The sequence below is a fragment of the Lates calcarifer genome, linkage group LG4 (assembly GCF_001640805.2).
Source record: "Lates calcarifer isolate ASB-BC8 linkage group LG4, TLL_Latcal_v3, whole genome shotgun sequence".
Taxonomy (NCBI): Eukaryota; Metazoa; Chordata; class Actinopteri; family Centropomidae; genus Lates; species Lates calcarifer.
The window spans coordinates 14,600,755-14,617,187 of NC_066836.1; the positions used below are offsets into that span (position 1 = coordinate 14,600,755).

At 40.9% G+C, this 16,433-nt stretch overlaps 2 protein-coding genes across 8 annotated transcripts in view; both read right to left on the reverse strand.

Moving 5' to 3' along the window:
• The window catches only part of LOC108883565 (myomegalin), a 43,521-nt gene extending 30,370 nt beyond the window's left edge, over positions 1 to 13,151 (reverse strand). For 3 of the 7 annotated variants that reach the window (XM_051070068.1, XM_051070072.1, XM_018676877.2), the window contains exons 1-5: positions 12,955 to 13,150; positions 11,367 to 11,413; positions 11,179 to 11,246; positions 6,852 to 6,962; positions 1,516 to 1,592 (exon numbers count right to left, since the gene is read on the reverse strand). In XM_051070068.1, coding sequence (XP_050926025.1) covers positions 1,516 to 1,592; positions 6,852 to 6,962; positions 11,179 to 11,246; positions 11,367 to 11,413; positions 12,955 to 13,034 — 383 coding nt within the window. In that variant the 5' untranslated portion in view covers positions 13,035 to 13,150. Of the gene's footprint in view, positions 1 to 1,515; positions 1,593 to 6,851; positions 6,963 to 11,178; positions 11,247 to 11,366; positions 11,414 to 12,954 lie in introns of all 7 variants that reach the window. The other 4 variants (XM_051070069.1, XM_051070073.1, XM_051070071.1 and 1 more) reach the window with 2 other exon arrangements.
• Positions 13,152 to 15,139: 1,988 nt separating this feature from the next.
• Positions 15,140 to 16,059, reverse strand: LOC127142340 (uncharacterized). The gene is made up of 2 exons (XM_051069759.1): positions 15,855 to 16,059; positions 15,140 to 15,718 (listed from the first exon to the last, which is right to left on the reverse strand). The coding sequence occupies exons 1-2, from the start codon at positions 16,057 to 16,059 to the stop codon at positions 15,477 to 15,479; spliced, it is 447 nt and encodes a 148-aa protein (XP_050925716.1). The 3' UTR covers positions 15,140 to 15,476.
• Positions 16,060 to 16,433: the final 374 nt, after the last annotated feature.

Sequence of the window (16,433 nt, forward strand, 5' to 3'; positions counted from 1 at the left end):
GCAAACGTCTGTCTCTTGGACAAGTGTCCTTTATGTGTAGTGGACAAGACCTTCAGCTGCCTATGAGGACCACTCCTTCTGTAAGAAGTCAGAAGGCAGAGGATTCAGTGACAGTGGTCTGTCAGTGACGTACACAATCTAAACTACCAAGAAAGGCAGTGGGAAGTCAAGTCAAGAATCTGTTGAATAAGCCTGTGCTATAAGATGAGACAAGAACAGCAATTTTATTGTTGTTACATGGATTTTTATGATGTGTTTTTGCAGCTCCAGTGATTGGCCACAGCAGTAATTTCTGGCAATCAGGTTGATACTCAAAACACAGAATATTCTGCTGCTAAGACAAGAATCTTCCATGTTGATCTGGAGCTGCACAGAAATAGTCACTTTTCCCAACCGATGCACTGATAGTTAGATTACCACTCATCATTAACACTGGCAGCAAAAAATAATAACTGACTTCACTGTAAGAATCATCTCTGCTATCACTGCTATCATCAACAGCTTTTCACAGTAAAGGATGTGTGGAGAGAGAGAGCAATGACACCATCTAAAACAGAGATGAGTAATAAGAGCCAATTTATCCTTTCCAAGTGCACTAACAGCTGAGCAGTCACAAACCATATGAAATTAAAGGTCAGCAAACTGACCTTTAAGCAGCATCTCTGACAGTTTCAGCAGAAATGACTCTCTTTATAATATGTCAAATCAAAGCAGTGCAGGGCTGAACAGTTATGAAGGGTAAGCATTATAGAGCAGGAATTGTAATACAGCCATGCAAACGACCCAGCAAGCCATTCCTACATACTGTGTCTCATACAATCCACTAAACCCCTGCAGCAGTTTCAATCTCCGCCTTGGGGCAGGAGGAGGAGACTGTAAAAACCAAACCATCTGGTTAAAGGACAATTCCCCCTCATCACATTGCTAACACCAGCAGGGACTTACATTGTTGATTACATTCGTCTATACGTGAGGGTTTGCGAATCTCCATTGCGTGCTTGTGTGTGTGCGTTTGTGTGTGTATTGTCTCTATCAGCTGCTGCATGACATATGAGCTGTTTAGTGAGATATGAGGTGTTAGCACAGTTAAGACAGGACCATGTAGAGAATTACAGCTAATCTCTAGTAGGGACACACTTTACTCCTCTTGCAGCCAACATCCATAGATGGAGGCGCACAAACCACACATAAACACACTCAGGTCTGACACACGGACAGATGGATAATAGAGCATTACAGAGGATTCATCTGTGTTATCAACTCTTATGCAGCAACTTGTGTATCTGCCCATCGATACACACTATGCACAGTATTAAATAAAGGCCGAAGAAAAGCTGATACCTGCATGTCTAGTGCGATAAGACAGACAGGAGAGACTTCTGATATTGTGATACTTCTAATTAGGTACAGAAACAGTTTGTGACAGAAAAACTCAGTCTTACAGACTACTACTCTTAATTCAAAGGTTAGAACTGCACAGCAATAAACATTTATAATTAATATTTGTGGACTTACAGGGCTTTGTCTAGAAGCTGCTGTTTCTCCTGGAGCTCCTGCTTCAAGCTCTCTACTTCCACCTTCAGCTCGATGTTCTGCAACAGATGAAGAGTAAGAAGTAAGGTCAGTCAGTCAATTCATTGTTCATCACGCATCATCGTTACACATCTCAGTGACAGATAAATGGCTATTTGTACAACAGTCTTCTGCAGAGTCAGTTGGCAAATTGCAGCTCTGAATTGGATGTGACTCGGTCTGGTGATAAATGCAATAATACGCTGTTAAAATGATCAAGCATCATGAGGGGGAATATGGAAACATGATGTGTCGGTTTTGAGATGGAATTTTCTCTCAGTAATTATAATCTAAATGATTTTCCAAGATTTAAAAAACAACAATAAATATTTATTTTCACAATCCCATGTATGTGGCATTGAGCAAACCTGATCAAAACCAGCACTCTGTAGGAAAACGTGAGTGGTCAGTCTACTGTAGCTATCACATTTGGCATGGATCTTCCAAACACAAACAGCAAAAGTGATTTACAGCAGCTGTTTAATATCTCTTTCCTTTTTGTGAAAACTAGTTTAGTAATTTAAATTTCTGTAAACTATTTATAAGGCTGAAACAGTGGTGGTGAAAAGTGGTAAGGATTGGGTGTAAAGTGTAAAGTATTGTCAAATGTCTTAACTGACATGACAATACACAGGTTGTTTCAGTGAACTGAAATAATCCAGAGAGGAGTCTATGGACTCACGCTGTATGATGTGTAAAGAGGCCAGTGTTAAAAACACCTGTGAGAATATGGCTGATAATATTCCCAGTGTATGTAACAACATTCATCAAGTACAAAAACTACAAAGTCTGTGACCTTTTAAATCACATATATCACCATCACTATGATGGTATGAAAACACAACAAGAAAACAGTTTTCATTTGGAATATGTTGGCTTACACACTTGACTTATAAGTACATGTATGACATATACATGTGACGAATGGCAAAGCTTGTCATATAGCAGAGAAAAGGAACACTGAATCTACTTTCTCATCATTTTAGATAAAGATTCTATATATCAAAAAAAGACAGATTTGACTAAATCTCTGCTATCCTCCATCTCCTCTTCACATTTCATGCATTTATCTGTCATGTTCTCTTGTCAGTCATTACATCTCTCTGCTGTGTGAATCAGGGCCTGTGGGTGTTGCATATCATTAGTTCAGAGCATCTGACCGTGCTGTCACGGCTGGTATATTTAGAGCTGGAGAATTCAGGGCAGCTCAGATACTCACCACTGGGGCCAAAGGCTAAACTCCATGGTTTGTTTACCTGCTGGGGGTCTACAGAGGGACACATTTGAGCCAATCAGGCCTCTTAAAACTGGGCTAGGGGACAGAGAATTTAAACAGCAGGAATGATGGGGCTCATTCTTTCCATTCTGACCTCAGACAGGAGAGAGAGAGAGAGAGAGGACAGTTTATCTGTTTGTCTGTCCGTCTGCTGGACTCAGATCAGATAATTGGTCTCACTGGTTTTATCACCTTTATCACTGCAGCTTTGCAAGTTCCTCTCAACAGACTGTCCACTCTCTCGTCTATCATCTTGGTTTAGCTGCCTCTCGGTTCTCCGTCTCTCCTTCGTGCCTCTTCCCTTCCCTATTTCCTTAGAAAAGTTTCAGTGACTCATTGTGCATTTCCCAGGCTGCTGACCTTCCCCTGTCTGTGCCAGAGAGCTTTATGTATGACGATAACACTCATGCAGAGAGCTGGGCCGCATGTGTACCTACACTGGTAGCCTGAAATCTACCTAGAAACATATTCCTGAAAGGCACCGTCACAGCTCAACACAACACATCACAACATGTCAGCTGTTTGCTAACATGAGATTACTGCAAAGACCAACTAATGTTCATGAACAAAACAGCAGTGTGAAATGAAAAGTCAAATCATATCTTACTTATGATACTTATGATAAATAACTTGTTTGATAACATGATAAAATAACTTAATTTTCCTATAAGATACCTGAGGTGTCCTGATTTTGGGTAGTGCCCATATCAGCTTTGGAATAGCTTTGGATAATCAAGTAATTGTTTTTAAGCAGAATCTGGATGCTGCTTCTCCAATATGAGGAGTTTTTCTGTTGCTCTGGGAAACTGGATGATGGACAGTTTTCATTGTTTTGTGACATTTTAAAATAACAAAACATCCCTAATAACTGAATTTAAGTTTTTGTATGTTAATAATAAACTATTTGAGCCTCAGCAAATCCTGTGCTTATAATGTTCATTACTTACTCAGACCTGTTTATCTCTTACATGTTAAGGAATGCAGCACCAACTGGAACTTATGCAACATATGAGCAGACATATGCTCTGCATAGCTAATGATGGCAAATGATTTGCCTAAATGCTTAACAATAAATAATGTACCACACATAGAGGCACATATATTCCTGTGTGTGTGTCAGTGTGGTTTACAGTAAGAGAGACATCTTCCCATCCTGAAAACAGCTCTAAATATAGACCACCCCATCTCAGTGCACCTGCTATTCCTGCCCCTCCTGGCCTGTCCGCCCTCAGCAACAGATCCACTAATAACCATGCAGTGCAGGAAGAGGGAGATGGCTACACTGACAGGACTGTCACACATAAGACAAATACACCTGCAACCTCATAATGACTTATCACCCACTGACAGGTATTATCGTTCAGGGTTCAGTGCATCAGTGATCCTGCTCACTCTGTTATTAATACTACAGGGACTAAAGATTCACACATCTGATCTCTGTCGTACATCATTGCAATTTGAATATCTTTGAATTTTGAACTGGTAGCTGGACACACCAAGACACCTGAAGACATTACTGTGAACTGAGAAGTTGTGATGGACATTTTTCAGTATATTTTGACATTTTGTAGACCAAATAATCGATTACTAGAAAAATAATCAACAATTACTCTATGTGAATAATAATCTGGGCAGCCCTAGAAATCTGTGAATAATGCTCTGCAGCACAAGATGCCAAATGTATGCTTACTTACTTACTAAATCATAACATCTATTAGTGCACTGACATTAATGAAATGTTATGCTTTCCAAAATACACCAATAAAACAAACCATACATTGAGGAGAAACACACAAACACAAACACGTGTAACAAAGTGTGTCTGGTGTCATATGGACACTCATATGAATACATGTGATAAATAAATCAGTGTACTCAGCAGTGCTCTATAAATAGAGTCCCTCAAGCTCTTGGAGAGATCACTATGTGCCCAGGACCAACACACCTAGTCTGTACTGTATTACACTGAAATATTTTAGAGAGAGGACGGGAACACTGCCACTCTGTTCATGATACTCAACCAGCAGAGATACGAGACGCTAAGGTCTGATAACATCTACAGTACAAAGATTTAGTCTCCAATAAAAAAGTGATTATACTGATTAACCTTTAAGCACACACAGTGAGACTGTCAAGCACAGGGATTAAACTCCAGTTGGACGTCTGTATGATGTGGGATCGGTTCACTCAGTCACTGCTGGTATGCAGTAATTGTTGAGGATAAGTGACAGGACACTCAAGTCTTGTTTGGCTGGATCAAGCAGCCATTTTGTTTTCTCATATCAAAGAGCTGTTGATGATCGGGGGGGATTTGGAACAAAGGGAAGAAGAAAGAGACGAGTTTTAAAAGCTGACTGGCTCCTGCAAAGAGACACCAGCTGAACTGGGTCACCTTATTGAGGGTGTACACCTTCACACACACACATACAGAGGAGCGCAGGACACACACACACTCAGAGACAAGCAGAGCACAATACATGTAAAACAGTGCACTCACAGAGACTCTGAGAAGGAGACAAATAGTTCTAAAATGCTGCCATTTTTAAAGCTATAACAAACTTATCATTTTTATTATCACTTTTTCTTTCTGTTTTTGATAAGTTGTTTAATACAGAAAATGTCAAAAAAGATTTCCAGAACTAAAAGTGATATCTTTCAATTCCTTGTTTTGTCTGACCAACAGACTGAAGCCAAGAGACATTCAACATTACAAAACAGAAAAGTACCAAATATTCATACTTAAGAAGCTGGACTGAGACAATGTTTGACATTTTTGCTACATAAAATATTTAAACAACAATTTTGTTGTTTAAATACAGTGTTACACTGTGTGATAGATTTTTCCCCAAAGGTTTGCAGAGGGAGCTCTATGTGACCAAATCATGGAGTTCTGAGGTCATCTCTGGGGCTATAACTCACTGTGAGGTACACAAATGTTCACTGAATCCTCAAATATTAAATGTTGTCCAAATACAAGTAGCAATATAAGAACTTACCTTCAGTGAAATACAATTTAAAATTACTATTACATTATTATTTTTAATTAGGGACACATTGATCCAACTTCTTTCCCTGTACCAATTCCAGTACCTCAGCTCAGGGTATTTTTCCAAGTACTGATCTAATGCCAGTGCTGTATTTGTTCCAAATACAAATCTGTACACCTCATTGTGGGGAATTATCTTTAAATACAGTAACATGAGGCCACAGACTGCCGTCATCTGGTGTTTTGGTTCAGTGCTTCCTTAGAAAAAAAAATACAGAAGATTACCAGATTTGATGCCAAATGTCAGTAATTTAAAGCGTTTAATGTTTGGGTATACTGACACGTTTCAATCTGTTGCTTTTCTCTCTTTTATTTCTCATCACTGGCCAACTGCTGAGATTCCATTACAGGCTCACATGCACATCTCACTAAGTCTCTATGTTTCCGCTGCTGCAGTAAATCTAAAGTATCTGCGGGCTATGGGGTGACACTAAATTCAGTTTGTCTGACTGAAGAACAGGAAATCTTCATAAATCCCAGCATAAGACAGCAACACACAGCAAAGCAGAGATCCTACTGGACAGCTGACGGAGAGGCACACACACACAAACTGCATCATATGAAAGTTCCTGAGCAAAAAGCTAGTTAACGTGTAGTCCTTCACATGGTGGCCATATCTAAAAACAAGCACTAGGTAAAACAAACACATGGCAGGTCACATCACCTCAAACAGGACAGGGTGACAGCTGGGTCAACAAACAGTGGAAGCAGCTCAGGAAAAGCAACTCTTCGAGACTGTCATGATAACACTCATCTAATATTATTGACAAAAGAACAAATCAACTCTTTTGATTAGTGCCAAATCTCAACAAAGCAAAACTCAATTGGTACTGATCCTTTTTTGTTAATGAAATGACCCTTGGCCCCTGAAGAGCAACCACTTACAATCCCATTCATCACCAGTGAAACATGTCCCCATTCATTTCGTCAGTTCTCAGTGAGACCTGCTGTACTCACCGTGCGGTAGACATCCTCACTGCTCTCCTCATACTTCTGCTGTATCCTCTCCTCCAGGAAGTAGATGCGGAGCTTGAGGCTGAAGTTCTCCTTCTTCAGGTCATTCAGGTGCTGTGACAAAGTACGGTAACCGTTAGACATGACCGTCAAAGAGCACCGACACTGCTTGACATGTCCGTTATAGGTCAGAAATGAACAGTCGTCTTCGACCTCTCCGTATCATGGGTGAATACAGAGTCCATATTAAAGGACGGCGACTGTCAAGGCATGTCCTTGTGTTAGAGTCCGGTAACCGTTAGACATGTTACCTCCGGCTCCAAAAGAGCATAATGCTGTACCTGGAAAGGCCAAATTATTTACAAAGCAGCATCCCGGCCTCTAACAGGCCATTGGGATACAATCTACAAAACCACACACACACACACACACACACACACACACACTAGAGTCTAATAGGGCGTTTGCCGTGCAGAGGGCTACTCTGCAGCCCGAGTAGTCACAGATGCAGCCATGTCAGCTCCATGGTGTGATCTGGTCTACTAGGGGGACGGGACAGGAGCTTATTTTACTGGAGGAGACATCCCTGGAATCCCAGACTGCCAAGGGAGATGGGTGGAAGGGGGGGGGGGGGGGGGGGGGCGCTCAGGACTCACAGGCACTTGTGATATGAAGGGAAATCTCACCCCTCTGCAAAACACAAGCACTAAAAGGAACAGGGACATGAAGAGAGAGAGGTTAAATGTGGGTTCTTTTCATTTTGTCTGCTTCCTCACAGATATATCGAAGGTGAATTTCATTTGTCCAGTTTAACCCCTTCCCTCCCCCACTTTTTTTAATATATTTTTAAGACTGGAGGTTGATCCCTATTGAGAGAACAGCTGAAGGTGTCCACGCCAGCCTCCATGTTATATAACCACAACACTGACTCATCTCCATTTAGTCTCTACACTCTTATCCCAAATTAGCTGATTTTACTACAGTATTGTGAGGAATATTCTAGTAAAGCCAACTTATTTGGGATAAGAGTTGAATTTTGGAAATGACAATAATATTTGTTTCATTTTAGCATTTTGCACATTGAGCAAATAAATCTTCTTTTATAATAAGGTTGTCAGCACACCTTACACAAATTTATCAAGCTGGGAAACACCTTGGAAACTTTGGAAACCACTGTCTCCTTTTTTCCTAATAAATGTGATGTCTTACCGAGCAAAAAACATTTAAAAGGTTTGGTAAGCAAAACCAAATTAGTTAGTTTTTATATGCTTCCTGTGTTGCTAAACTTAAAAGCTTCAATTCTCTGAATTCAAACCTGCTCAAGAATATGTAGCATCCTACAGCACGAGTAGTTCTCCTCACATGCCAAAAGATTGGTTTTCTGAAAAGCCTTATTTCAGATTTACTATATGGTTCAGTTTCACCAGTCTCAGTTAACTTTGTGTCAAGCAGTAGCAGGCAACCATTTCAGAGAAACAAACAAACAACTGATAAACCAAACAGTGTCCTACCTGTCCAACAACACCAAACAGTGGAGGAGGTAAAGTTAGCAACAAGCTAAAGCTAGCTAGTGAAGAAAGTTAGCTAAACATCCAGCGTTAGAGAGCGATACACCCTGATATTGTTCTGAGGAGTCGATGGAGACTAAATCAGAGCTAAAAGGGGAGCAAATATCGAACTTGCACTTATTTGACCACCAGAAATACAACTTCTGAGTGTCTGCTGGAAGTGTAGCTAAAGAGGCGACCTTTATTCTAACTCGTTAGCCACATTAAACGCTGACAGCTTGTTTTGGTGTTCTTGTGCCCCCTAGTGGCCAGACTAAGGTATCTTATAAATAAACAATAGAACATTTTTGAGACAGTGAAATATTAAATTTATTTGTACTTTTGCATAATATTAATAAAAAAGGATGAATCAATGTCATTTGAGATTTAAAAGATTTCCCCGAATTTATTATATGTTTATGATAGATTTAAAAACCAGAAACTTCCCGGACAAAAGCTAACTAGCATGGGGAAATAAAGTCAGAGGGGCTCATGGGAGTGGGACAGACAGGTGAGTGGAAAGAAGCTGGATGAAATAAGAGACCTGGGAGCTCTGAGCCACAGTACTATTAATAGGGAGGTGTCCTGAATCTCACAGAGCGGTGAATCCCTGAATGTCCCTCAGAGATGAGTGAACACAGAAAGAAAGAAAAAGAAAGGAAGACGGGTTCCACTAAGTTTTTTTTTAAAATCTCATAATAGAAGTAACAGCCTTGGCTATAAAACAATCTTTAATAAACTGACAGCGACATGTTACCAACACATGCAGTTACGTCATTATCAGTTCTTGATGTGTTCGATGAGCGTGTCCATTAAAGTGTCACATTACATGCTGTTGCTAAATAATTCAGAGCAAAGATAGGCCAGGCGCCAAGCGGAGTCTCCTCATAACATTAGGGATGACATCATGTTCACAGTGTGTGTTTTTAAACTACTACACACATGACACGACCTCCTACACACTCACTTTTCAGTTCTTAGTCAAAGACAAATAAACAGGAGTAGATGTGTGCGTGCAGTGTGTGTTGGAATGTGTTTATGTCAGGTGCAAAAGTGACACATCCAAGACCTGGCAGCCATGAAAGTGACTCCAGCTTCGAGTTGGCTGCTTCAGAAAGTAACTTCAGCTTTCGTGACTGGTTGGTGACACCTCCTGTTTTAACAGGGCTCAGCAGCAACTCCAGAATAACACTAAAGGTATCACTGGTGGTGAGTTTTCAGTGACAGCTTTAGTGCCTGGTTTGTGTTTTATTCTGATCTGGTATGTGTCTGAAACATCAACAGTTTTTAGAGCATGGAGGTGTATAATGAAGGAAAAGTGTCCAGGTGTTTGATAGGATAATCAGCCATACTTGTGTGAACAGCACTATTTTACAAAGAGCACAGCTGCCGATGCTAATGCTGAGTAAACTGCATGAGTCTACTGACTGACAATGGACTCAAAAGAGCAACAAGGGTGAGAGATGCCAAAGAAAGGCAGTAGGCAGAAGTAGAATGAAGCTGTATGGAGCTAGAGCTGTGAGATGATTAGTTTTGATACAAACATAAGACAAATGTAATGAAATTAAATGTTATTTCTTGGTGAACAATAGCCAGGAGCAGTGATTTCCTCAGGTCAGGGAGCCAGCAGAGACACAGCACAGTGCTGGGTGAATGGATAGACTGTTTTTACATTTACATATCTCCTGTTAAAATCATAGTTCAGTTTGTCTACAGATTAAACAAACCAGATACAGTGTGTTAAACAGTGAGCTTTAGTAGTTGTATTTTTGTCATTTTGGACAGAGTCAGGCTATCAGTTACCTCTTGCTTCCAGTTTTTAAGCTAAGCTAAGCTAACTGCCTCCCACAGCTTGCTCCATACTTAAAAGCACAGACATGAGAGTCTAAATATTCTCAAACTATTCCTTGAAATTCATCTCTGTAGGTGCCTGTAGATACAACTAGATCTGATGTTTTTCTCCACATAACCATCTTAAATAGCAATAACAAAAAATATCAATATTCATTCAAATTCATAACAGCCGCACTAAATATGGTGATGCTTTCACTGACATTTCACAAAAAACCCTCACATTTAAGTCTAAATTTCTATTCCATCCAGCCAATATGATTTTATTATAACCAAAAGTTGTATTTTCTTGACAATTCCACAGCTTCAAATTTACATGAATTTTTGGATGCTAATCAGCAGTTTGTATTGAATCTGCCCTTTGCTCCAGTTCACTTAAGCAGGAAAATGATTACTGTCATATGTGGGTTTGAATTTGGGTCAGTACTGTTGTCCCTGCTCATTACAACACCCTGCTGTCAAACACTAAAAAGAATATTTAATATCGTATTTCTGTACAGTGTGACTGGTACAATGCTTTATAATAGCGCAACAGACACTTATGAGAAATCCTAAAGTAGGCCATGCTGTAGCCAGAGGCAGACTTCAACCATCAGGAGGGTTCAGGGTGTTTTCCATCTAAATCCTCAGCTGCAGGTGTTCTCCTTTTCTGCACAGTATAATAAAGACATTTACTACAGATGGTTTGTTTATGATCATGGATTTCTGGATAAAACAACTACTGATGTCCTCAACGTTGTGTGATCCCACAGAGAGGATCCTGCATCAAAGCAAATCAGCTCATTACATCTTGTAGTAAGACATGAAACCACAAGATGGCCCTGTAGAGCACGTTTTTATCAGGCTCGCCCACAGTGTCACTAATCATGCTGAAGGACAAGGTAGTGTCACTCACATCAAGCTCTATGATCTTTCAAAATAAAGGCTCTCACCTGTTCAAACTCCTTGAGTGTGTGAAGCTGAAGAGGAAGAGAGTTGTCTGTTTCATCACTACACAGATCTAAACAGGAGGAAAAAGCACATTTTAATAATCTGTAGAAATCATGAGCAGTTGATCTTTTTACACAAGCGTAAAAGTTTTTTTTGTTAGTCTTTTTTTTTTTTAATGAGTGCTATGTACCTGTCATGTGACCTGTGATGTTGGATGAGGTATCCTCTTCCACAGCACTGTCCAGAGAAACAAAACAGAAGCATTGTAAGTGTGGATAACACACACATGCACACACACACACACATATATACATATATAACACATGAGAGAGAGTGAGAGAAATAAACCTGTAAACAACAAAACCACCTACAGCAGTATAACCACTCACTGGAGTTATGGAGGTGTGAATATCACACAAAGTAACCAGTTAACTGTCTTTTTGTTGTCCTCACACATGGAGATCTCCTCTAGAAATGAAAAAGACACTAAAATCTTTTCACTGTAGTATCACGGGCTCATTTGCACTTATATGGGGGACTAGGGGGTTGTCAGGGAGTCCCAGCAGGGGAGAGGATTTTGAGGAGGGGAGTGGAGGTGGAGCAGCTGAGGGTCAGAGTTCAACTGGGCCCTTTAACTGTACCCAACCATCTGTCTATCAAGCAAAACTGAGGGTGTTTACATGGCATTTGTAATTGGTAACTGGTGAAAACCGACTGATTAGAGCAGTCAAACACATTTTCACAAGAAAATAACAAGTACACCACAATAAAGCTGTTACAATTACACACTGTGTGCAGTGACCACAGCATACGGACCATCAGTCCTCCTCATTCCAGTCTCTGCACATTGTAAATTCCTCTGACAGCTGCCAGGTCAGAAAATGTAAAGACAGTTGCTGCATGCCAGAGGTTTACAAGTTCACCAGGTGGAGGGAAACAGTCATGCAGCAATACTGTGGTGGGCAGGGAATCACAGTCACATCTCACTACTGTTTCCTTACTGTCAGTATCAGTGGGCTGGTCCATCCCTGTGTAAAGGGTGCCTGACTGTGGGAGGGATTTGATGATGAGGTAACCTACATATTATACACTGCACGGGCACTTTGAACCATGTGAGGTTGCTACTACTCTGAATCAACACAAGTAATTATTATATAGTATCCAATGCATTAAAATAGACTGACAAAATGTCATGCTTTTATTTTGTCATGCTCTGCCAGGTCCTGACTCTATAAAGGAATTTAAGCGTACTTATTATTTCTGGGCTTGTTATGTTAAGTGTCGCCCTATTGCCCAAACGCACAAATGGGCCCTTTAAATATTTGCTACTGTACCGCAACGTGTGTTCTTTTGTGCAAAGTAGGCCAAAATTAGCTCCGTGAGATGCGCTCGTATTCATATATTTCATCAAAAAAATATCTCATTATAAACGTATGTGGGGGGGAAATCCGGTGTAACATAACAATCAAAGTCAAAGAAATTCATCGCCAGTGGCCTCAATAGCTTCCACCATCCATGAAGCATGCAGATGGCTACTGTATGTGATACCACCACGTACTGAGTGGAGAAGAGGGCCTTTATTGGATGAGCGACTGCTTTATGATAGAAGACTGAAAACAGTAAATGACAGAAAATAACAGTGTCGTAACCGAAGGCGGTTCTTTAATTAGTCCAAACCGGGGTTTATGCCCGGGGTCGTGTTTTGTTAAAATGCCCAATGAGCGCCAGTTTTCCGCTGCGGTGTCTCCCCGCACACAATCGACTAAACGCCGCCTCACCTCTCAGACTCTCCCCAGATTTGCTCCGGCGATGATGAGCTCCAATCCATATAGGCTATTTCCTTCAAGTCAACGGGCATCCATGCCGGTACGCCGCTGCCTTCAAATCACCCGTCCATTATTCATTTTTTGGTGAAAATACAACCACACAGGAACATGTTATCTGCGCGGTTCGACGCACCGCACATCGCTCAGGTTAGGAGGGTGTGTGTGTGTGTGTGAGAGAGAGAGAGAGAGAGAGAGGGACATAGAGAGAGAGAGAGAGGATGCGCGCCCTGAAAAATGAAAGCAGGGATGTCACGGCAGAGCCCCTCCATCCCACAGAGCAGAGACCACGCTGTTTAACCAGCCCACCACTACATGAGCTGAGAGGAGGAATAAAGAGTTTGAAAGGTAGGAGCGCTATCTGAGGATACAGCCTTCAAAATAATGAGCTGGACGTTCCCTGATTAAACTGGGGGTAAGTGATTTCTCCAAAATAAAAGTTCCACAGCCATGTTTTCACTGAGACTGTACTTTAAACAGCCCTGCTCTTTACACAGCACATTCTGACTTCTTATCTTATGATGCCCCCCAATGTAAATCATTGATCAAATGTCCATTTTTAAGCATAATAAGGATGAATTGAAATTAAGATCAGAGACAGATCGTTAACAAATCACTAAACCACATAAAAACTACATCTGCATACTTTTTACAGTGCAGACTGACCATTGGGTTTTACTTGATCAGCTGGATATGAATGGCCTCACACTATACAACATTCAGTTACTTTTCCCCAATGAAAAACTGAAGTACTGTGAAGTTGTCTGAGATCCCACTCAGCTGATATTTGTATATAGTTGCAGAGACAGCTGATTATTTTATCTGTTTGAGGATAGTCACATTAACTCGGGGGAGTCCTGCGCTAACAGAGAAGGGGGATTAGAGGGCCAAAGGTAATGAGATTATGTCATTGTTTGCTTTAGCACTTAGTAAGAGAGGATGTGAGGGGGGATACAGCTTTGGTAATCTTGTTAGTGGCCACAGTGCCAACTCAAAATAAAACTCATGGATGGGATAGAAACAGCTTCAGATGAGGAGAGCGAGTCTTTATCAGAGCCTGATAGATGAAGAATCATTACTATGAGCTGACAAAGGAGCAAACATATCAGCAGATATTCTGTTGTGTTTCATATTTTCTCCTTTCATGGATGCCTGTTTGGTTGTCACTCACAAGATCTCCATGTTCATGTCAGCCTGTGAAGGTTCCTGTGCTTCCTTCACATTAGCTCTGGTGGCATGCAGCTAAAGGGACCATATGTACCACAGCGCCCTCTCCTGGGGCCATTTGAGGAGACAGTGTTTTTGTTCATCTCTAAATGCCCCTGTTCTTTGAACACACTCTGAGCTAGTACACATTGCCTTTGAATCAGAGCAGTAACATTTGTTCTTTATGACTCCAACCAAAAAACTGTCAGGGCTGCAGACCTTTTTATTACCTACTCACAGTGTCTCTGGGGTCTAATTTCAACATAATTATTCTTGTAAAACTATTAAATCCGTCAACTACCAACTTCTTCTTGTTGCACGTTTGTCACATACTGTTTTATACAACTTTAATGGTTGTTCTGAAATTCGCAAATTCAGTGTGACCATAAGTTGAGCTGCTGTTTTTGTGCATCAAAAAAGTAGAAGGCTTCCATCCCTATGTTTCTCATAACTTCCAATATGATTAATTAAATCAATCTGAAACGTCTTAGTTTTGACTTTTTTGGTTGTCTTTGTTCCTATAATACCAAATATGTGCACAACTACCCAGCTGCTGAGAATGTAGAGCTTTTTTTTTCCCACACATAAGATACTGATTAGAAATTTTCAGACAGAATCTATCTCCTGGTGCTTTTCATATGGCAACAGAGACAAAGAAAAACAGGAAGAAACCTGGAGCAGAACCGAGCTGTAGGTGACCATCTGCCTCAGGTGGAGAGAGAACGACAAAACATTAAAAAAGAAACAATTTTTCTCCCAATTGTGTTTATTATAATCAGGCTACTCTACATTTTCTCAGTTCTTGATGCACTTAAGACTGACATTTATCATAGCTGTTCTATAGAGGAGATGAACATATCTGTATGTTCTCGCATTAGCTATTAACAGAAAAAACTAATGCTCTCTATAAGATACTCAGTGATGACATGGCAAGGGCCTGTTCATAGTCTTTCTGTAATCTTTGTTCATCTCTTACTTTAATCTCAACTTTGTGCTTGCCTTTGTGTGTGGGATAAGATTCATGTGTGCAAATCAGCTGCAGTTACCTCAACAGACACTAGATGTCGTCATGAGACCTTGCATTTACAGAGCGCCTAGAGAGACAGAGCTACTCGCCATTCCTACAATGAGATAAGACCTTTTCAGCCTTACACAATAACGTTTCGTTACAGTCATTCACTTCATCTCTCAGTCATTTTAGTATCCGGACATTCACACCAAATACAAAAGTTCAACAGCAACAGCACATTTCTGATCTGATTTCATCTTCCTCATTCATTTGACCTCTTCCCAAAGACCACACGGGGTCCCGTCCTTGACCCCCGAGGTTCTGTACTGATGATCCAGATGACAGGGGCTTTCATGAAGTCCCTGTCAATGATCTTGTTCTCCTCGGCCCGCGCCATCGCCTCCAGTTCAGGCGAGGTTTCTGGGCACCAGTCGGCCATGAATTTATCCTTGGCCTCACAGTAGTTCACCACCACTTCTTCAGGCTGCTCCCCAAACATCCAATCTGGAAATCAGACAGAGAGGAAAGATGTGCAGGAGGAGGAACATGAGATTAAGTGACTATATTTAACTGTAGAAACAAGCACTTCTAGTATCTTCTGGTTTTAAGAAGGTACAGTACACAAGGTACAGTAACAAACCTGCACAGTCATGGATGAGGTCTTTGATGAGGTGCCCGATGATGGCATAAAGAACACCCACCACAATCAAGACGGCTATAAGCAGGTATAGGACATATGTAGGCAGGTGGATAGCATCCCGAGAAGGAGGTATATAAGACTCAAAGATCACTGTCCCATCTTCCTCCTTCACACGAATGTGTAAGCCGTCCAGAGACTGCTCCATTGCCGCTCGGTAGTCTTCAAAAATCTGCTGTCAGCCGGTGATATCCACTTAATATCTTGGTGTCATCTATGCATTAAGAAGCCAGCACAAAGGTTCCTCCTCACTCGTCACTCCATGTAAATGACAAAAAGACCTCATTGCCTCACACGCTCAAACAACAAGAGCTGCTCAAAGTCTTGCAACTAGAACATGAATAAAAACTTTTACATACAGCAACAGAAGCAGGTGAGGATCCTCACAGTTCATTAGGTGTCTTTACACTCCTCTGGCTAAACGCTACACTAAGCAAGTAAGAATTCAGTTAAAAGTACAACTTCATCTCTCACTGTGATGTTTTTTTCATTTTGCTTTCCTGCACAAACTCCCTATCTGTC

Bases quoted from the DNA above. Each gene is read 5' to 3' on its own strand.
- LOC127142340 (XM_051069759.1), bottom strand. From the start codon at position 16,059: ATGGAGCAGTCTCTGGACGGCTTACACATTCGTGTGAAGGAGGAAGAT. The intron at 15,719-15,854 runs GTTTGTTACTGT...TCTGATTTCCAG, and splicing joins CCTCATCCATGACTGTGCAG to ATTGGATGTTTGGGGAGCAG.